The sequence below is a fragment of the Anser cygnoides genome, chromosome 18, assembly GCF_040182565.1.
Source record: "Anser cygnoides isolate HZ-2024a breed goose chromosome 18, Taihu_goose_T2T_genome, whole genome shotgun sequence".
Taxonomy (NCBI): Eukaryota; Metazoa; Chordata; class Aves; order Anseriformes; family Anatidae; genus Anser; species Anser cygnoides.
This window is the reverse complement of record NC_089890.1, coordinates 10,697,332-10,720,700: the sequence shown is the minus strand read 5'-3', so window position 1 is coordinate 10,720,700 and position 23,369 is coordinate 10,697,332. Positions and strand designations below refer to the sequence as shown.

Sequence of the window (23,369 nt, the reverse complement as noted above, 5' to 3'; positions counted from 1 at the left end):
CAAATTAAGTTTGAAACCTACACAACAAACATAGCTACTTAATACAGTATCACGTCATTATCGATGTTCTCATATAATACAGGTACATAAATTTCAGGTTTACTTTCCTGGCTGCATAGAAAACAACTGTCATAAAAATTACTTGTATTTTATACTGTGTTGGTGCACCTGAATACTAAGGCCTTGGAGTCATTTGTTTGTATAAATAAAATAAGGCTTTCCATACCTCCTGTTACTGGTGAAAGACCAGAATTTCATTAAAATTGGAGTTTTGTAGAAACTTTCTCTGGGACGTCCATCACTGACTTCTCCGTTATCTCAAGAAACACCAAACAGGCCTTTTTGGTAGTGCGGCATCAAGCAGTACGCCAACAGTATACAACTCCAGAGCAATTTTGAATTTTTCATAATATAGCAGGTTGTAGTAAAAAAAATGGGTTTTAGGTCTGTTTCCACGTGCCCGTGCAGCTGTAGGACTACGCTCTGATTAAAGCCACAGCATTTAGCCTTCTGATTAAGAAGGAAACAGCAAGAATTCCCCCCTCCCTCCCAAAATTTCATTTTTTTTTTTTCATGAACGCAAAAATAAGGTTTTCTCCTCACAATCCTAACACTAGCAAAATCCATTTCGACTTGGAGCTGCAGTTTCCTTCCACCAGCAGTCAAAATCAACTGCAGCATTTGCCCTATTGCATACGTGTTAGGGGAGGAATTTTTTTTTCTTCTTAGTATATGCAATTTTGCATACACTTGTGCACTACTTTTCGGTAGGATTAATTAAAAGAAATACAACAGCCTATAACCAGTTAAAACTTCCAATAACTGTTTTAATGGAAAATTTTATTTATGCAATAAATGTGAACTGCCTATATGTAATGGGCTAGAATATAAAGCAGTTTCAAGCAGTCCTGTACTTTCGTAATCAATTACCGGCCACTCCTTTGTGAGATTTACCTGTATTAACAGAAACCAAAGCGATTTGCACCGGACAGCCCTAAGAGCAGACCACGTAGCGCTCGGGCGAGGTCCTGCGTATCGCCTTAGGGCCCTGAGCACACAAAGGAAGCCACATCTCCCTGGGAGTCGTGGCCATGCAAGCACCCCCCTGCTGCAAGCATCACCCCGGGCGGTGCTGGCAGGTTGCAGAATCCGGCCCCTACCTGCCTCAAAACTCGCACGTGCCTCGAGTCCCACTGGCGGACGGCTTGGCCAAAGGAAGGCCGGGAAGATGACTTTACCAACGCTACTAGCATCTTCGGCAAGGACTGCCAGCACATCATTTAATAGTAGATGCTAAATTGATACTGCTACTCCGTGCTACATTTCAAAAGCAAACTGCTAGCGCTAGAGATCACTTAATATTATTGTTTGCACGCAGAAACTACAAAGCAGGTCATGGAATTACAGAAAAGATAATCATTTCCATTCCCTCCCTGGGACACATTAAAATGATTGATGCAGGCCATCTACAATCATCTGCAAAGCTCTGCAAAAACAAGTTCATTATACATTTAGAGCCAGGCACACGAAAGTACGACTGAAACGAGCTGAGTAGAAAGCAAAGATATTATCAACGGTTACTTTAAGTCTGGAAGACAAATAAAATATATGAATACAGAACTTCCAATTATTTGACACAGACGTAGAACACGATAGCCTGTAGAGAAGAAATAACAATAGCTCTTAAATTATGAAAGTAAGATTTCCAGAAGCAATACATTTATTACTGTAATAAAAATGAGAATGCTCCTGCCTGCAGGCTCCCTTTTCTCTCTCAGTTGCACAAATCCCGTGCTGAATAGACGGTCCAGCCGAGGTCAGAGGTGTTATGTATGCAAAATGGATATTATTAAGAGGTCAGTGTCAAACACTGCCCTCCGCTTCCAGACAGCAGCCTTTAATAGCACTTCATTGTATTCGCAGGAGACTTTTTTATTTAAGTTTTTGTGGAGGGGGGAAGGGAGAAATAAAAAGAATAAGAAGTGCAAGAACGGGTTTTAAGACTATTTTCTCTTGTCTTTCACAACTCAAGACTGAAGAGGCTTACAGGAAGGCATTCAAACATTTGCTCAAGAACTCTGCGTATGCATTCAGCCAGCATCTGTTACAAACAATGCACAACAGATAAAAAGGTGGCTGAGCGGCAGCAAGCATCACAGACCACAGAGATATTTTTATACCAACATTTAGACGTAAACGCAGTTAACAACCTCACTCCATCCACTGACTTCAGGTCGTGCATTAAGCAGACTCACTTTTTCCAAAGGCAGCCTCACCGAGCGCCTCCAGGACAGAGCCGTCCCTACAAACAGACCATTGACCGGCCCCGCTCCCTGCACACGCACAGACACTGCACACGCACGGACACTGCTGCTGCTCTCACAGCCTGACAGGGAAAAACAGAACACGTAAGACTTCCTAAAATAAGTTTATGATAGTCAACACAGCAAAAAAAAAAACACCTTCTCATCGCTCCTACCAATAACAGGTGGCTCAACCTCAGTGTTACTGCAGAGGAAGCAAGGCAGCTATTAGTTGGGACCGCACACCTAGTTCTTCACTCCTCAAGACTACAGAAGCTAACTTTTTGTTCTAAGGTTTGAATTCAAAATAGGAAAAGCAAGTTTCAATAGCTACATATCGCATTCTGATTCTTAAAATTGTATCTGAGTCAGTCAGCCTGCTTCCAAAGCACCTGGCAGAAGCAAACTGCCTCTTCCACAAAAGGAGAAGGCACAGCCTGTCGTTCCATCCAGGCAACTTTGCAAATACAGACATCCTTAACGCTACCTTGGCTGGATGCTTTCCAATAATGCCGAAGACAGTTTAACAGAAGATTAGTGCTGCATCCAGCTCTCCAGGGAATACTCGAATACTCGAGCTCCAGTTTGTTTAATAAAGTTTAAATGAAACCATGCAACCTCAGCTAAAAACGCCACTGCAACTTACAGTAATTGTAACAGACCTTCAGCTCACCCAATTGCCGAGGTTATTTTTAGTTTAATGGTGTTAAACTTCATGTCGTTTGTATGGATTTACAATTCTAGTATTATTTTTTTTAAAACTAACAACTGTCAAGCAAAAAATGTGTATAGCACCTTCCAAAACCAGCTACACAATAAGGCAGTCTCATGTTGGAGCCACCCCTTTCTTTCCAGCTCTTTCACTCTATGTATTTATTACCAAGTCATCCTGGAATTTTCCTTTTAGAATTAAAAAAAAAGCATTGCGAGTACTGCATAGTTCAATATGCAGCACAGTCTCTGTCACTTCTGGACAAAGGTGAGACTGAAAAGGCCTGCTTTATACAACAAACGCCTGCGGAAAACTTAGCAAGCCGGGAAACAAATACCTACCTCAGCAAAATGTGCGCTGCCTTTACAGAGCTACTAGTAAAATATTATTGAGTCATCATAAAAATCTGACTTTTATAACCAAGCGCACCTCATATCGATACTTCTTGCTTGTTCATTGCCTGTCTTGGAAAGAGAGAGAGGAGGAAATGGTTGTATCAACGTCACTTCTCGCTAGTGGAAGCACAAACATCGCGAACACTGTCATACGTCCTCAGAGGCTAACGAACCTTCCCTGAAGTTCTTACAGATTACTTCAACAGTATGTTTTATTCGAGTATTGTAGGAAAGTCATTAAAATCTGCCTAAAATCTGAAATTTTTAAATAAAAAAGACAACACTAGGAACACTATGGAGGACACGAACACAAGTGCCGTAGAGCAGCACCTCTGCTTGGCCCCAGTAAGCAACCCGCACCCAACGCGACGACCGCTGGAAGTCACCCGCCTGCCTCTCGGCACACGGCCGCTCTCCACCGCCCTTGCAAAGTTTAAAGATTTACAAAGGCACCGAAGAGACGGGACGCCAAAGTTTAGGAGCAAGCACTGCTGCTTAGGATGCAACAGTTCACACGTGAACTTTAAGCATTATAAGAAACTAATATTAATGTTGAAGGGAGCTTGTCTGAAGGTTAAAAGTAGCGGCTAGTCAAGCTTAATGGTTTTATTATAGCTTATATGAGGTAATTACTATATACCTTGCCTGTGACATGTGACGAGAGTGAGCACAATGCATGGGTTTTAAATTCCTGTTTCACATTTACTGGGAACATCAGGACCAGACAAATATGCTTTCCTTTACAACGCCTCTTCCCCTCATCTTCAAAATCCAAGCAGAATTATATAAAACGCCGTGACACAGAATGAGATATAAAACGCAGCTTTTTAGAGCATAAAAAGTTGGTTGTTGTAGCAGAAGAGGAATAAAAGCATTGCACTGGAGCTCTTTAATGCTGAGACATTCAGGCAAGAGGCACTTAACCTCTCCGTGCCTTAATTGTCTCAGCGCTAAAATCTCACCATCACAGCACGGCTCGGGCTGGGAGGGACCTTAAAGATCATCTAGTTCCAACAGAACGCACAGAAATGACAAGAGGAATATAAATCCTAGTCTACATCAGACAGTTGCTTTATAAATGATCTCAGATGGTCTGTAAAAGTCCTGCACCAAGGAGCTGCTTCAGTCTGCGAGAAGGACAGGAGCCCAGAAGTTGAACCGAGAGGAGGTGGAGTTAATCTGCCAGGGCTGCTATCAGCCGAGAGCCAATTAGCCTAATCTGTAACGAGCTGGGCACAGAAACAACACGCCGAGCTGTTTTCTTTACTTTCATCTTACAAGAGAAAGCAGTGGCTGCTGGAAACTAGCGGTGAGTTGGTTACCTCTGCCCACACCAACACGCAGAGCGCCACAGGCACCTGCAGAGGTGGCAGCAACAGCACCAAGGAGCTGGCAGGATCTTCAGGTATCTGAAACCAAAGGTATTTCATTTGGCTACATGAAAGGAAATTATATATTCTGGTTTACAGGTGAGCAGGAAAAAAAAGTCGGACAGCAAACCACAAGGTATTGACAGTGCTGGAAATCAAAACAGGAAGCAAGTCACTCCATAATCAGGGGGAAAAAACCACAGAGGATAAAAAGTTCAGGTAAGGGGAAGATAAAGGCACGCTGAGCTCATCTGGGTAAAGCACCTTACAAAGTATCTAGTAGGGATGGCGCTTTTTCCCAGAATGTGAAGCATCAAAATGTCCACGATACACTACGAACAGGAAAAACAAAATCGGAATTCCTACTACTTGCCCAGTCACTACTGGATAAAAGACAGCTCACTACATCAGTGCCTTTATTAAAAAAACAAAAGCCCCAAAGCCCTGCAGATCTCAAGCACACAAGGCAAGTAATGATTTGCAGCCATAGAGCAGCCTAACGCTGCATTTATTCTTTACTAAAAATAACCGAAACTCGGTTAAAAAACCAACAGCAGACAACTCGATCATTCTTCAGAAAGCAAACAAAATTCACCTACCTCAAGCTCTGACTTCCATCTCTGCTTTTAATAATTCTAATATTTTGATTTTTAAGTGACAATTTTACAGGTTCAATATCAAACTCACAGGGCATATAATTCTCTAACCAGACAATTATCTTCCCTGTAATCACTTGCTCAATATTTCCCTCAGGAATCTTCTTCCTAGTTATACATGGAAATTTTATTACTTTTTTCATTAGTCTGTATTGTGACTCAATGGCTGCGGTTATGAAGTTGTCAAGAACCAAAGCAATTACTAAAAAGCTTCAAAGAGGTAAAATGTACAAGCGAACAGAAAACATGTTTGGGAAAAATCCCAAACTGCAAAACACAATTGAAATAAATGAACCCGCTGTGTCGTTAAAAAGACAAACTCCCCACCCACCCATCCCTGCAAAAAAAAGGAGCCCACTTGAGAACATTTGGGGTGGGCAGACACAAAAGGCTGCCCCCAACAAAACCACCGGCCCCCTCGTAAGGAATGGCTCTCAACCAGAACATTAAAAATCGCATTGTTCCTATTACTCAGCGCGTCTCAGCGAAGGTTTGACAATCTTAACATTTCCCAGTGACAGTACGCAACAGGAATTTAAGGATAACAGCAACACAGTTTGGATATTAAAAAATTCAAGTTATTCAATCCATTTTTTCCCCTCGTACCTGTTCTTTGTTTTTTGGTAGTAGCGGCTCACGGTGGGGATAAAGCTTTTCTCGGTGCTATTAGACCTAACCACAACGCACATCAAAGGTTTAACATCTTGCGCGTGGAAGGCAGCAGCAGATTTAGTTATTACAATAGGATTTGCCAATTTTCTGTAACAAGAATACTTAGCATTTATGTGACACTTTTAATCTTCAAAGAGCTTACTTCTCACAGTTACCATCCTCAAAAAGAATGCCATTAAGTATTATTAGCCTGTTTTATCCATCTGTAAAGTATCTCCACCAGGGCACACACTGTCACATTGCTATTTGGATTATGTTTGCTTCAAGCAAAGCTAATCAGTACAGGTTCTGTGACAACCTTCCCCATCAGACGAGCGTGGATAGGAATTGCTCCGTAATAGCCCCAGCAGTGAAATAATCCTCCCACCATCTGAGCACTTAAATCTTATTGGCTATATTTTATATCCTGAGGAATTAGAGGAGCCTGGTTTTATATGCTCCCCAGCCCAACCCCGTAAGAAAGCTGAAAGAACCTGAAAATTCAGAAACCGCCACGGATAATAACAACATAATAACATAATAAACAATAACTTTTACCATACGTATCACTACGAATTTAAGCGCAACCGACTGCAGTCTTGGAGACAAAACAATGACTTAGCAATTAAAGAAGTGGCAAACTCCTCCTCAGTGGCAGAACAAAGCTATTTCCAGCCCAGCTTCATCCCGGGATGCCACCCTCCGGCCCGGGCTGCTTCCTGCAAGGTGAGGTGCTGCCACGGCTCCAGGCACCCCGAGGAACGATTGCGGGCCCTACCACGGGCCGAGGGCATTAGGATGGATAGATATTCCCATTCAGATGAGAAACAAACCTGCTTTCTGAGCTGTCCCTTGGCCAGCTTTCCCAGCCATTCACTGACGGCTGGCGTTCCCCTGGGCGAGCAGAGCGGCTTCTGTCACAACTCGGAAAAGCTGCTTCCACTTTATTACCATCATGAAAATCACCTAGATGTTTATGCTTGGTAAGATATACAAAATTACATTACACAGCTCCTTTCCAAGAAATAAACAGCCTATTAAAATCAGAGGCAAAAGCACTCCCGAGGAGAGCTCTGTCGGCTGCAGGTACAGGCCGTCTGGAGGCAGGTTTAGGGCACCGTCCCAAATGCCAACCATGCAAGGGCAAACACCACATAAGAACCCTACTAAAAAATATGCTTTAATATAACATATATTTCATATCCTCTCTTTCAAGAGTGCCAAAGACTCTAAGCACATCTATACTATAAAATGGCACTTCATTAAAAAAAAAAAAAAAAAACTAAGCCTGAAAGTTAAACAGAATCTGCAACTCGTGCACGTGAGGGCAGCGTTTCGTTTAGCCTTTAGCAAAGGTTAAGGGCGAGGAGTTACGATTTGCAGTTGCTGGTGTAGTTTCAATAAGGTATTTACCTCACACATTTGGCAGTCAGAAGAGGCACAACTCCAGTTAAGCGCAGCAGTTAGTGCTACAAGTAACAAATAATAAAAGATTCAGAGACTGTAACCCCCTACATTTCTGTTTCTCAACAATTAGAAGAAAAACACCATTCACTTGGAAGCCACACGTTTTGCCCCAATCACGTCACACGTGTACGTACACACTCAGCCGACGGCCAACAGAAGGCTCTGTGCTTTAATCCTTCCTATCCTCAACTGCTGGGGAAACAACCATGGAAAAAAAAACCTCAGATGCAAACCACGCTGTTTTAGTGTCAGGTCACAAAATTACGCCTTCTGTTACACTGCTATAGATGCGTAACAAGTTTTTTATGCAAATCTGTGAAAGGCTGAAAAATAAAACCCAAATCACAGAGACAGAAGCCAATGCAGTCAAGCAGTAAAACAAAAACAAACACGTGGCCAGTGCTGGGGCCCTGCTACACCTGTAGATGACACCAGGAATCGAATCAGAGGCAGTTTTTAACTGACAGCAGCAAATAATCAGCCTCACTGCTTCCAAACTCCCTCTCCACTGCTGTGTGCCTTGTTCAGAGAATTCTCCACACGCACCTGAGGACTCATTTTGAAGAACTATCCCGAAAGACGCCACACTAGTTTTAAGCAGATTTGGTAACAGAGTGCAGATGTATCTCTAAAAGTATTCATCGTCAGATGTATTCTATTCTTAAGGTCCTACATTCACAAGAATGGAAGAAACAACATATTTAGATACACCAGGTAACAGCTGCATGGGTTTATTTCAGGAACTTTGCAGCCAGTGACCACTTCAGACTGATGTGATAACTCAGGGTCCACCCCACAGCACCCACTATTTCACAAAAGTCCAGAATAATAATAAATAAGTCATTTAATAATAAAATAATAAAATAAGTAAGAGTAACTGAATACAAAATAGCTACAACGCCCTGAATAGCTTCAGCAGTTGGAGACTCTCCCTGAATCTCTGCCGAGACTCTCAAGACATCCCCAAGGACACGGCTGTCTCTGCTCAAAGCATTTACATAATAAACGGCGAACACTTTATATGAAGAGATATTTATCAAATACTTTATAATCTGCCTTTTAAATCTATATTTTTATAATACTCTGTGGTTCCTGCAGGTATTTACCCAGTGTTTTATATTAGAATTAGTGTACATTATGTTTCCTTCCTCCTTTAACCCATCTCCTTCGCAATCTACTCATTACTTAGGGAATTAATTAATTATTAGCACAAGACACTCATACAGCCATTCTTTAAGCAAGGCAATGAGAAGACAGAGCTGCAGGTAACACGCAAAAAAAGCGGTAAATTAGTCAGTGGCAAAAAGATTGATTATAATTCTTCAGGAAAAGAAAAATCACGTCGTTAGCTGCAAGACTGGCAAACAGAGACCAAAAAGATTTTGTATTCCTTTTCCACTGCTATCACCTTCGTTAACACCCTCGCAGAACGGAGAGCAGGCTACGCCGACCACACTCACAGCTGGCAATTACTTTTCTTAAGCAATGCTGCTTCAGCCATAGGAAGTACAATTTCACTTTTCTAATTTCTAAACCAAGCTCCAGTATTTAACCCTATCGCACTTAGATAGAACATGCTGAAAATGTTCTTCACAAGAGTAGGAAATTTCCAGCACAGAAAGAAATCTTGTTTCTGGACAACACCAAACCACTAGAAACATGGACTGAAAGGAAGCACTTCTTCACCCAAAATAGATTCGTGTTCGAATTGAATTCAAAATAGAATCCAAGTTCATTTATAGACCGAAACTAAAGCTCTCGTAATTATTATTCCAACACTTCCAGCTCTTTTTATGCATGTACACAGACCATCTAAATGTGGCACTTCCTGCTCTGCTTGGGTTTCTGAGCTTCTTCCAATTTTTGTTTTCTTTCAAGGTTTCAGCTTTTCAAAGTAACAATGTTGAAAACTAAGCAGTAACGCTGACCATTTAAAACGATTGTCAAAAATCCAATTAAACCAGCCTTAGGATCATCGCAGAGTTACAGAGTGACAACAGTATACACCTGTTAAAGTGTTTCCGTTCATGACCAAAACAGCCTGCTGCAGGACAAAACCTGACCGTTTCCATTACCTCTATAAATTAAGATACGGAATATCAAATCAAAACACAATGGAAATGTAAGCGTATGTTCTGTACTAAATACCTGTATTCTAAGAGGGGATGAAAACTGAAATACCAAGTGAAAAAAAAAAGATCAATACGTGAATAAAAACGCAGCTTGTGTGAGGAAGAATCAAAAGGGGTTGTAATAAGTGTTGTAAGTGTGAGAAAGATATTTTTATGCAGAATGCAATTACCTCCTGCTTTGGCCTGGTGACATTACCTCTCAGAACGACTGGATCCAACTCCAACTAAACAATTGTAACATTATTCTCGAAGCGTCAAGTCTTGCTTTTAAATGATTTCTCTCTAAGACTGCTAAGCACTGAGTTATTTTTTTCTCTTTCTCTACAATCTAAAATCTGACGTTGCATGACCATCGCAGTTATTTACTCAGAATTAGAAAAAGGTTAAAGCTTTACATTAAAATTAACTCAGAGCCAAGTTGCACGTTTCTCTTTACCCTTGCATAGCTCCAAGAAGCCAGCTATTACCTCCAGTACTAACGGTAACAGCTTCAAAGGTCTTCAACGTAGAAAAATTACCATCAAAATAAATGTTATGTAAGACCCTGGCAAGCACAGCTTCGTTCTCTCTTGGCAGGAGGTAGCAAGGGCCCTATTACAGCGCTCTGACGACAGGTACAGCCTCACCCCAGAGCATCGCCCGCTGCCCTGCTCGTGACCACAGCTGCTGAGAACCTGAGCAAAGACAAGAAGTCAACCCCCTTTTTAATGCAGGACGTACCACCAACGGGTTAAGACCATCCTTAAAGTCAGAACTGAAGTACGTGGCAAGGTGTAAAACCAGATGGTATTTCCACATCCTTCCTCCCCCTTTGTCCCAGCCAGCCAGGGGCGATCCTGCCGGCCCCAGGGCATCCTTCTCCCAGGAGCTCCGATGGTTTGCAGCACCTTCCACCTGAACGTGCAGCTGAAGGCGCTTAGCCTCCGCAGCTTCCCAGCACCGTTCCAGGCAGATACTGCTGTTTTGCCCCAAATTCACCACCTCGCAAGCCCAGCGAGTTGTTAGCCTCATCAGCACGTGGCACCGTGCTCGCGGCAGCTCGCTGTGCGCTCTGCACTTAAGGTCCCTGGAGATCACGGCAGGCACCCAGTACACCCAGCCACCCTGCCTGCTGCCAGCTATCACTTCGGTGGAGGTAACGAACTCAGGGCTTGGCCGTTTTTACATCAAATTACATATATAATGGGGAATGAACCCTGCTCACTGCAGCCCGCCTGGATTATAAATCGCCCAAACCTTTCTCAGGCATCTTCTGTTTTGCCTCAAAAGCAAATAAAGGCCCTTGTTACAGATGTTAGTCTATTTTTTTTTTTAAGTATTGTTTTTTTTCAACTACCAGATTATTTAACACACATCGCTATCTCCTAGAGCTCAGCTCCTGTCAGGATTACACTAAAATAGTGAAGGATTTCTGTTTTTATTGCCATTATGATGAGTGACCTGTCTACACAGAAGCACGCTGTGATTGATTACAACTGGCACCAGTTTTTAAATAGATTTCGTTGAAACACTACAAAAATTCTATGCAGACACGTTTCGTTACAAACCAAGATCCAAGCCCATCTTATGCCCATATCAGTTGTAAACACAGGCTAGCAATAAACCCACTCCTCAGAGGTGTTAAGATTCATTACACAAAAAAGAAACGCGAAGTATCATTACACAGCTAAGCTGAAAAGACCAAAGCTATTCAGGAACAGTCACCGCTAACAAAAGCGAGATGTCCCTTAAGAAAGCACAAAACAGAATGTGCATTAAGATTTTGCCACTCGTTAGGCAAGCAGGGTATTTTTATTCTAGGAAGTGCTAGCAATAATATAGTATTCAAACTTTTGTGAATTAGGCCCTTTCAAACTCTTAGGCAGAATCCACATTAATGGATTTTTCCTTCTACATTCATCTTTGCCCAAAGGCTTCATTGTCTCATTATGTAAATGACCTTTTCATGTGAAAATTAAATGTTAAAGATGCTTTTTGTATTTCTTCAATACTGCAAATATCACACGGATATTCACAGTAATTTAGATTAAGCATAACTTAAACAGAACGCAAGTGCTTCAAGCAATATAATAAATTAAGAAGTAACTTGTTTTAAAAATACTGAAAAATTGAAAGTCTTATTTAGAATTAACCTCCAAAACTTACTTTCCTATATAAGAACCTAAAATGGAAACTGACAGCTTTTATTATGAGGGTTCCTAAAGAATAGATTGTATAATGCAGTTCTGAAAGCACGCGGGCAGAGCTTGAAGACTCGCAGAGCTGCCCCCAGCACACTTCCCATCCCACCCAACGTGCCTCGCTTAGCCCAGCTGTCCTCACTGGAGCTCAGCTCAAGAGAGATGGGGCAGCCCAAATCAAACGCCGTGTGCTGCAAAGTAGTCCCCACTGAGCCCCACGTGTTGGTCAAGGTAATGCCATCAGTTACTAGCAGCAGTTGGTGCTGCGATACCTGGGGTGCAGTGAGGAAGAGGATGGCAAACACGTCCCTCGTTGCAAGGGCGAAGAATCACCGGTCAAGGACAGGCAGAACAACTCACACCGCTTCTGCTCATTGCGAACACAACTTCACTTCCATAAGTACCTGCTCTGTAAGGTCCCAAACGCCTCTTGGTGCACTTGGAGCACCACAGCCCTCGGTCAGCGGCAGTAAGACAGCAGAACAGCTCCCTCGGGAGCTCAGCACCTGCCCAGTCCAGCGAGGCCGGGTGATGCACAGCTCCCCGCCCAGCACATCTTTGGAAACTAGCAGACTATTGCTACATCACCCAGGAGGAAATAAAAAGGAAACACACACCGCCTTCCAGTATTTGGAAACACAACAGTTGTTCTACACTTCCTCCACTCCTTTCTGTACGGTCGCTGTATCTGGGATTTCTTCTTGGGCCAAAATCCAAGAAATAAAAGCAGGATTATTTTACAAATAACTGCTATGCCATAAGACCTCTAAGATATAGCACTCATCAGACCTACCTGACACTTGCCATATACCAAATTATTCAGAATGAATTTATGAATTCACAAGCTAACAAAATATATATATACACACACTCAATTTTCAGAAGATGTTCTGTCATTTAAAAATGACAGATACTAGTGACGTCTGGTTCTTCTTTCAATTACAGAAAAATCAAAATCAGTCCTATCATAAAGCAGCAGCTGTTTAATCTTAATTTATATAATTAAATAGACATATCATGTCTCACCTGATCACAACTTGCTAATGCTGCGTTTTCTTTTACTCTCACAAAGCTTGTCATACCTTCACAGGCCCATTTTTTGAATGTGATTTCATTTTTTTGTGTACTAAAGAACCAAATACCACACTTATTTTATGAAATAAGACAGTAGGCTGGCTTCCTTTTGAGAATAAGAAAGGGAATGCGGGTTGTTTTACTGATTTCTTGCAGAGTGCCAGCAGCCAGGGAGCCTGACACTGGTACAGGTCAAGTACAGCAGGACTCAAGTAGTGTCCCCCCCCACTTTTCTTCTGGTCTTTCACATTTCATTAGAAATGCTTCGTGTCATTTTGAAAAGCTTCTTAGTTTCTATTTTTGTCTTATTTTATCATCTCTCTAGGACACTGTCAGGTAGATTCAGGACCCTGAAGTTATACTGCATGAAAACAAGGCTTTAGAAAGCTCAGAATGAACAGAAATATTTCACTGAATCTACCAGGTTGGGAAGCATCTCGGAAGGTCACCTGGTGCTTAAAGCCAAGCCAACACTCAACACAGCGCAGGCTGCAGAAGGCTTTGTCCACGCAGGTCTTGAAAACCTGAGAGGATGAAAGTTCAACAGTCTCTCTGGGCTTGCCTTAAAAAAAAAAACACAAACCTCTGCTGTTACTCAAGATAGTTACAACTAGAAACTGACAAGGAAGAGCTGACCGTGAATAACCTGATTTCATTGATCAAAACGTAAGACAAAGCAGAACAACCCGGAGCTGTATGAACGATGAGATATAGGCATGTATTCTATAAAATAGAACAAAAATGTTTCCAGCACTCCATTTTAATCGACAATGTCAATGTAAGAAACTACATTATGGGTATAATTTTCTGTTAGCAAACTTTTAGCTTGTATCAAGTTGTTCAACACTCAGAACGAGGATTTGTCCAGCTTATCCCTCAGCTCCCAACCACCATGGCTGAAATGATATTGTCTATTTACGTTCATTTGGCAGCCTTCCTGACCGCTTTGATTTGAGTCTCTAGTAACATGCTGACAGGATCTATGCAATGCAGCTGATATTATGAGACTGCTATTATTTAGAGACACATTTCATCCTTTAAAGTGAGAAACTAGAGAACTCCCAACACTTACTGAATCAAAATCAAAGGTTTTGAGGCCTTTTTGCTTTAAAATGTTCAACCATTTCTTCTCTAGGAAATGCCTGCACTCTTAAATCCTATTTTATCAGACTTCATTGCTGTGTGCACGCCCAGCCCCTGAGCGTTTACTCCCCAGGTTACTGCCACCGTGCTTGGGAACCATCAGAGAATAACTGAAGTCCTACTGAGAAGGTACACACGTCAGCTCCTTCAGGACCACAGCGTTCACTCTAATGAATTAAATTCTGATATCTCATAAATTCTCCTAAAGACCACAAAAGGCATTGCTGTTAGTTGCCTGAAGTTCACTGCACAAACATTCCTCATGTCCCACAGTATGTAACCTGGGCACACGTAAGAGGCTGAAAACCACTCCTGACTTGGAACCTGAAGTAAGGGAGAAAGTAAAGAGGTCACCGCAACTTAGCTGAAGATTTACAGGTAAAAAAACTCACTTCTGGTAACAATTTGTGGAAGTTTAAGTAGAATTCCCCAAGTCACTTCTGCATCGCATTATATGTTCGGCTAAGACTAGTGAGGTACCCTCCCAAAAGAAGCATCAGAGCTGAATGCCAAAGCTGTGAAATAATTACTGCTCTGGGGATGGAGCAGCTCCTTGCAGCTCGCAGATGTATAAACAGGAAGCGTGAAGCTGTGCGTTCATACCTGCCTTAATCACCTGGCAGAGCCCTAAAGCCAGCAGATACCGGCTGACACAACTCGCCCTGAATCTAGGCAGGCTCAATAGTGGATCCTATTAATTCTGATAGCTAAAAGGAGGAAAGAAAGGAAGCTGAAAGGGACCGAGGCATCTTCATCACGAGTACCTGAAAACTGAAAGCTCCTTATACAGAGGGACACAGGTTTATACCCCCCGAACATGGTGTGTCCTGGAAAACAGCAGAATGCCTGCCTACCTGTGCTGCTCAAGCACTATTTTTCAGATATGGGAGAAAAGACGAACAACAACCGTCGTCATGGAATACAAAAAAGAAGAGAATAAACCACAAAAGCAGTTCTCTGTTCATTTTTCCTAAAAATGCATCTGGGATTTAAAAAGATCATTTCAAAGTCAGGAGTAATAAACAAGTCGTCTTCCAGAGGCTCTAGGGCTGAGTCTGTGGACTTTGTCACCAGGGCGAGATCAAGATAACCTCAAATAGATGATCGTACATTCAAGTAAGTTTTCCATCATCCTCTTGTCAGACTTATGACAGCCGTGAGCTCGAGGACATCAATGAGCAGCCACCAGATCACAGAACGGTTTGGGCTGGGAGGGACTTCAAAGCCCAGCCGGTTCCACCCCCTGCCATGGGCCGGGACACCTCCCGTTTCATCGCTTTGAAGGGCTCGCTGCTCTTCTCAAATCGGTGGCATCTTCGAGATGCTGGAGAGAAAACTGTTTCTGAAACCCCTATTTCATGACCAGAGGCAAATCCCGTGAACCTGACACACCTGGCAGTCCTGCCTCAGTCTGAACAGGCACACGAAGTGCACGCACATTTCTGAAATGTGACGCTGATCGTTTTCTTCTTCTCAGAGATCACAGTGCACAGAACTCCAGGCACAATGGAACAGACCGATCCGCAGCCGTCCGTTTCTCTGAGTGCTACACTCATTGGCCACGCTGCTGTCGTTGCAGTTCCCCCTCCCTCCATCCCAGCACACACACGACAGCAGTTTTACCTTGCTTTGAGCAGCAGGAAAACCCAGCCCTCCTCCCCAGCACAAATCTTACAGATCCATGACTATTCATTGACACTTCTTTTGTTTAAGTGGTTACCTGACTGACTATTTAGCATACGTAAGCTGAAAATAGCCTGAGTTCGCATGACCTGCTTTCTTGAAGCAGCATTCACAGAAACTTTGATTTCTATCATCTCATAATTTTAAAATACCTTTATAAATGTATGGTCCGAGTCTGTGATTATATTTTAAAAGTTACCTAAGCAAGATGCGTTAACAGTCACTGGAGAATGCAGTCCTTAGGGATCCAGCACAAACCGGCCTTCAGTTAGTACCACATACCCATCTCTTTCCTGAGGAATCCTTATTAAAATATTGTATATACAACACAGCAGACCTGCTGCACTGCAGCTACAGTAATAAAGTTCCTTTATAAAGTCGCATTTCCCAAACACAGCCCTTTAAGGCTGCCAGCAGAACAAGCGGAAGATAAGGCAGGCTTCAGAGAGCTACCTCCTCGGTGTGAGATAAGGCCTCGCGCTGGGCAATCTCGGGAGGAGCGAGCAGCCAGACGGCCTGGTGAACAGAGCGGAGGCAGAAACGAGAGGCATGTGCTGGAGAAGGCACCGAACCAAAAGGGATACTGACCGAGCTGACGTGAGCACCGCCCTAGGAAAAAAAGATGCTCTTGGACCCCGGGCTAAGAAAAAAGCAACAAACCCATGAGCCACGTTGACAGTTTATGCCATTACAAACTTAGTTTGATGAAATAACCGATTACCTTATGCATGACTTGGAACAAAGCACTTACTTCACCTCTAACGACCTGTCCGTGAATTTCATCTCCTTACAAAGAAGTCAACCTCAGCCGGAGGTCTGAGGGCCAGGAAGAGCTCCGCACAGGGATCAGAACAAGCTCAAAACCTTCACCTTTCCCACAACAACAGGCAAAGCTATGCCCCTGGCAACTGTAAATAAGATGACGATAACTCAGCAATATTCATAACAAGAGATGTCCAAAATAGCAGCCCTTACGTTTCACTCCCAAGCTACACAACCAAACAAAGATTTTACAGGGCAGGAGAGAAAAAGGAGACCAGCAGCGGGAGCTGCCCTGGGGGGACACAAGACAACTTCATCAGGCGCATCCACACGGCCGCATCATCCACGCTGCAGTCAGCTGTCTGTGTTGATGAGCAAAAAATAATAACAATAATGAAAAAAATCACAGCACTATCTCATGCTCCATGGCCAATAACACCGGGCTGCCCTCACGTTTTCATCTCTTTGAACAGAAGTTATATTTTAGCTAGTTATTTATATTGTGAGTGTTTAACCACAAAAACCCTCCTCACCTTCACTCCCTTGGGTTATTCTCGAAATTACAGTAAAATTGCTTCCATTCATAACTTAAAGAGTCAGCCTTAATTCCTGAAGCTTACAGAACCAGCAGCACGCCTTGCATTTTTCCAGATATTCTGAACAACTGAAAGCGTCTCAAAAGAGGACCACAGCATCCTGAACGAACGCTGCTTCTACAAACACAGGTAACCACCACTCATTCCGTAAGGAGAATTTGTTTATCACCTAATAGAAAACTTCTCAGCATTTAATAACCAGGACACAGTGTTAGAAAAGCTCCATCTACCTAATTGGATGTAAATATACAGAGCCTTGCTTTTGTTTTAATAATGTGTATGTTTATCTATTATCATTGTTTGCTGCTTGTGTCCACAGAAATACCACAAGCACCAGCACAGTTCTGTGCGAGCAAGGATGGCCCCAACAAATAACGCTTTGATAACCAGCCTGTTTTATACGTACAACGATTCACTGGTTAAGTAAACAACAGTTATTTAGCAAAACATCAATTTATACCAGGGCCTAAACCAACCTTTCTGCTCTCCTGCAGAAAAACAGTATTAAAAGCTTCGTAGAGATAGAAGAACACTAAAGAGAAATATTACGTTTACTGGGCAAGGAAATTATAAATAACTTCAAAATCAGTCTTAGTTTGATGTCAAGTAAAGTTTTCCCTATGAAAGCTTCTAGATTAACTTCCTAGATTTTGAGGCAGAATACAAGTTTAAATCTAACTTTAAATTCCAGGCATTTAGTTTTTCTTATTTATGAATTTTGGAATATACAACTTGACTGAATGAATGCATTCAATTTCACCTCTCTACCAAACTACGTTTATGACTCCAGCTCCTCTAAAAACACGCACATCTACGTTTTTTAAAACTTCACGTGCTTTCACTAGAAGCGAAATTCTTCGGGGCTGTTATGGCTGAAACCTGTAACGAAAAGGAGTTTGAATCACATTTGTTTCCTCTGCTTGACAGCGTTTAGAACACGTTGCTCCATTTCCTACTTGACATGGCATCCCTCAATGGCTCCACCATTTGAAAAAATATCAAAAAAAACCAGATAAACATCCCATGTCACATCACTTTGTTTCTCTTCCAGTTAATGCCGGGTGTTTCCTCCCACCTTTCCCTCAGCAGCCCTCACCCGCTTCTTAGGTGCCTGCAGAACCCCCAAAGGGCAGCTCACGAATTTCACCCCCACCAAACAGGTGAGCTGCCTGAGCGCACCACGGGCCAACGACGATGAGAAAAAAAAACCCATCCTCCTCGCAAACCCGTGGCCGCGAAGATCCCCGGCCCTCTTTGTCCTTGGGTACCAGCACCGGGCGCAGCTCGCCTCGGGGCTCAGCACCGCGCTTGTTTACGCGCCCCCCCCCCCCCCCCCCCCCCCCCCCCCCCCGGTTCCTCCCGGCGAGCCCCGGGAGGGCTCCGCAAGCGCGGCTCCGGCGGCAGCGCACACGGGAACCGCGGCTCCCTCCCAGCCGGCGGCCGCAGGGGCGCGCTCCCCGCCGCGGCCAAACGCAAGGAGCCGGCCGGGGGGCGGCGGGAGCCCGGTACGGCCCGGTACGGCCCGGCCCCCGGAGCAGCCGGCGGGTGACAGGCGGAGGCGAGGCCGCGGGGCCCGGCCGGTGCCAGCGGAGCCCCCGCCCGGCTGCGGGGGGCCCCGGGGGGGGGGGTCCTCCCGGTGGCGGCTGCTCCGTTACCGGGTGTGTGGGGGGGGGTCCCCGGTACATAAATAAAGGGGCGCGGAGGGAGCGCGAGGCGCAGCGCCGGCTCCCGCGGCTCTGTCACGGCGCCGCTGACAGCCCCGGGCCCGGCCCCCACCCCCCCCCCCCGGTCCCCTCAGCCGCAGGCCCGGGCCCGCCGCACCCCCCCCCCACCCCTCCGGTTGCCGTCCGCCCTCACCCCTCCGCAAGGCCTCGTCGTAGCTGAGGAAGCCGATGCGGGACTCCTTGGCGCCCATGGTGCCGCTCAGTCCATGGCCCCCCCCCGCCGGCCGGCTGGGCGCCGCGGAGCCCGGGCTGCGCCGCCGCCGCCTCCGGAGCGCAGGGAGCGGGCGGGGGGGGGGGGGGGGGCGGGGGCGGGGGCGGGCCCGGGGGGAGGAGGCGGCCTCGCGCCCTCCCCGCCACCGCCTCCATGGCGGGTCACGTGCAGGGGGGCGCCCGGCCCTCCGCCGCGTCACGTGACGGGGGAGGATTGGGGAGGGTACCGGCGCGGCCCTCCCCCTAACGGGCGTCGCGCGCCGGAGCTGGTGGGGGGGGGGTCACGTGACGCGGAGCCGCCCGCCAAAGGCTGTGGCGCGCGCAGCCCGCCGCTGAGGGGGTGGCGTGGTGCCTGAGGGGCGGCTCTGAGGGGGGCAGCGTGTCGGCACCGGGCTGTGGGGAGCCACCGTCCCCCTGGAAAGGGGCGTTCAGTGCCTAAAACACACACAGAACGAACCGTGAAAGGATCAGAAACTGCCCCCCCCTCCTTCCCTGCTCTTCAGGGTGTTCGGTTTTAGGATTCAGTCCCAACGCTTGCCCAGAATGGGAGGATTTCCCCCATGGCTGCGTTACAGCATTAAGTGAGGTGGCGTGCCCTGGGTCGCTCTCCAGCAGAAAATAAGGAGAGTGAAAGAAAACATTGATTACTAGGGGCAGTTCGTTCCAAGGATTGTTCCTGTGCGGAAACCAAGCCTGTGAAAACACCAGTTGCAAGTCATTCCTTAACTTACGGTTTCCTTGCTGAATGATCTTACCACATCAGAGCTAACGAAAGGTCAAGCCAAAGTTATTTTCTCGCTGATGTAAGTTCACGCGTAGGTATTTTTATAGCAAACATTCCAAACAAATTTCATATCTGATACGCAAAGCCAGGAATGCAGCTCACAGAGAAGCTAGGTTGAAGGCCAAATCTCTCTCCATGTAACACTACTAAACTGCAGAGTCACTGCAAATGTATTAAACTTTGTAAATCCTCCTTTTCTGCCATCATCGGAATTGTGTAGTATCTTACAGTCATGACCAAGAATATAATTATTACACTCAAGCATAACAACATCTGCCATGATGGACCTTTTGCCTCCCTGGAACATAGAATATGCGGAGAAGGAGGAAGTTTAAGTTTAAAAACACAAGTGAAATTCCTGGGAACATACTTAACACACCAGCCACTTGTTACACACTTATCTTTTAAGCCTGAGTCTTCAGTGCCCTCATATATTCTTATTCTACCCTTATATCTCTCTTCTCAGTGCACCTTGTAGTCCCTCACTCGAGCAGGCTTCTAGTTAGATACAATATAAACTCAAATATTTTGCAGAATGAATACAACAAACATGGCAACATGTCAATCAAAAGCAAAGTTGGCAATGCTCAAAACAGCTGGAGAAGTATTTGCTTTATCTTGTGATTAAATAAACCATTCCGGCCTCTAACAATGACATTCATTCTGCCATGCTCCATTTGTGACAGATCACTTTTTAAACTCACAGCTGAGGAGACATAGTTTAATTCCTAACTTCGCTATACTATTCCTGTGTGATCTTATGCCTAGTAATAATCTTTTTATGTTTTGGTTGCTCCTCTGAGTTACAGAGATAATGATACATTGAGAGTCCCTGTTTTGCTTGGAGCAAAAAGCTGCACTGGGATACAGCCAGACCCAAACTGGCAGAGCAGCTACCGAAAGCAATTAGAGCAGGAAGCCACTACAATGGTGTCGTAAGGCAGCTGTCTAGTTTTCACACCAAATTCTTCTTGTCTTCACACCGATTTTTCCATGACTATTAACCTCCCGTAAGTCTCTTACTTTCAGTGAGTTTGTTATTAAACAGCAACAACAAAAGTAGCCAGGCACACGGCAGAACTGACATAACACTCAGGCCCGTTTCATCCAGGCACGTAGGAGCGAAGGGACCCACCAGGGCAACGATCTCCCTCTGATGCTAGTGCAACCCCCACCGTTGATAAACGCATTCCTGCACTTACCAAATTCCATGTTGGGACCTGGATGAATCACCACCAGCCCTTTCTGTATATTTACAGACACCAGTCTGTCTCTTTTCAGCTTTCGTTTTCAAAAACTAGCCAAGGTTAAGCTCTACTAGTTGCCTCTCTAATAAAGTTCCACCGCATCTTAGCGGACTGGCTGTGTGCCAGTTTCAGCTCACGTTTACAAGTATGGATGACCAGAGCTTTATTCAATTTTCAGCGGAGGCCTAACCAGTACTTTACAAAATTATTCAGCTTTTATCTATGTCTTGACAAAACCTCTAATTGTAGCATACACAAACCCTGTTCTCAGGCAGCAGAGATTATTAGGCAGTTGCAGGGCTTTTAATGACAATTAGTTCGCTTGCTATATCATGAAAAGATGAACGTCTGAAATGATAATTGCAAATCAGACCCTGCCACCATCCCAGCTTAAGGTATAGTCACAAACAGCTGACTTAGTATTTGATGCAAATGAGGAAGCAGAAACATGCAGTGAGATGGTCCTTCCTCTAGAGGAATGAAAAAGGATTGAAAAAACAGTTAATGATGATGGTTAATACATTTAAAAACAACGTTCTTTCTCAAATGGTTAAAAAATATACATTACATTAAAACTTGCCACTTCTAAGCGGTAGTTAAGTTGTTAAGACTCATACTGCATTTTTGTATGACACGAAAAAAAAGTGACATCTCTTACGTCCCACAGATATAAAAGATGTCTAACAAGCAGTAGAATTTTCCTTGAAGAGTGCTTTAAAATAATTTGCTGTATCCGTTGTATGCACCATGGCTTGCACCAAATTTAATAACAAAGATATTCTAGATTGGAAAATCAGACTGGAAGCTTATGATGGCAGTGTCTTTGTTCAGATTAAATTAAGCATGTTCTCAAAGGCATTGAAGCAGGAACCTAGAGATAAGACTTTGTATGCTAACCGTGGATTAGATCTGGCAGTGAGTTTTTAATGAAGCCTTATTGAGGAGCACAAGATTATAGATGTTGCTACTATTTAAATGTTATGTCAAAGGTAAATCAAATTAAGATACAGTGAATTTAGACTTCTATTAGATGAATTGAGCTCCTCTGCTCTGTTTGAAAAGTGCTATATATGCAAATCTAACTAACTGGCCATGTGTCTTTATGATTGCTGTGATTTATTTAATTATTCGCTAATCACAAATAGATTCATAAGTGTTTAGCAAATATCTTTAAGTGTCTTTGCATCATCATCAAGTATCTGTGGAAAAACAGACATTTGCTGCTGCGCAGAGGCTGCAGGAGGTGCACAGCATCACTGCCTTCCTGGCAGAGCAGCTGGCAGTCCCCGGGAGGGTGGCTGGCAGTCCCCGAGGCTACCAGGAAGGGAAAAGCAGTCACGGACTGGAGCTGCAGGCTAAGGCTGAAGCGGGCATCTGCTGAAGAGGTGTTTCGAGTTGCATTCATAAGACCTGAACTCAAAAGACACGAGCCAAGTAATTGTGGAACTGCTGCGGTGAATCAAAAACAATTCTGAGAAGAGTGGTGTAGTCCCTAGGATTTCCGGATTTAAAGTTCACTGAAAAAAAAAAAAAAAAAAAAAAAAAAAAAAGGAACCAAAAATGCAGCTTCTGGGCCCTGCTGTATTACTCGCCTCCAAATCTCTGCCTCTTTCCCCAGCATCTGTCTCCCTCCAGGGATATCATATATGTTTTGATCTTTGTAAACTACCTCAAAATAGGTATCATCCTCTTCTATGGAAATCCTGCACTCTCCAGGATAATTGCAATCTTTATGTTGAAGATGCTCTTAAAAATAAAAATAATATTTTAAAAAATTACACTATTCTTCAGTATTTGTACTTAATACCAGATAGAAGGAAGCAGGAATTTTCAGCACAGAAATGGGAAAAAAAAAAAAGGCAGAGCTAAAATTAAAGCTAAAACTGCCAGAAATGTTGTATAGAAACTGATGGCCCAGCAGACAAAAAGTACTAAATAGCATGAGGGGATGAGGAATTGACGGAATGAGAGGAAAACTCATGTCAAAGGTCTAGATCAAACAGCTTTATTCTTTCCAGACATTTATGTGCTTTTGAAACGGAGATCCCAGATCTCCAACACAGACACAGCTAGCAACTATCTTCACCCCTCAGTCAGAAGGCAACTTGGTAAAGAACTGCTCGGCCAGATTTTCATCTGTAATTTGCATTTATTGCCACGAGTGAAGGTTTGAGACACTGTACTAGGCACTGTACAAACATGAGACAGCTTCTGCCCCTTGTGCTTCACAGACAGCCAGAATGCAGTGCAGCAGAGCACATCTCAAATATTTGGAAAGAG

The 23,369-nt window shown here is 44.1% G+C and overlaps 1 protein-coding gene across 3 annotated transcripts in view; it reads right to left on the bottom strand.

Moving 5' to 3' along the window:
• USP32 (ubiquitin specific peptidase 32) overlaps window positions 1-19,135 on the bottom strand; it is a 79,323-nt gene extending 60,188 nt beyond the window's left edge. For all 3 annotated transcript variants that reach the window (XM_066979730.1, XM_066979731.1, XM_066979732.1), the window contains exon 1: window positions 18,982-19,135. In XM_066979730.1, coding sequence (XP_066835831.1) covers window positions 18,982-19,039 — 58 coding nt within the window. In that variant the 5' untranslated portion in view covers window positions 19,040-19,135. The remainder of the gene's footprint in view (window positions 1-18,981) is intronic.
• Between the last annotated feature and the right edge of the window lie 4,234 nt (window positions 19,136-23,369).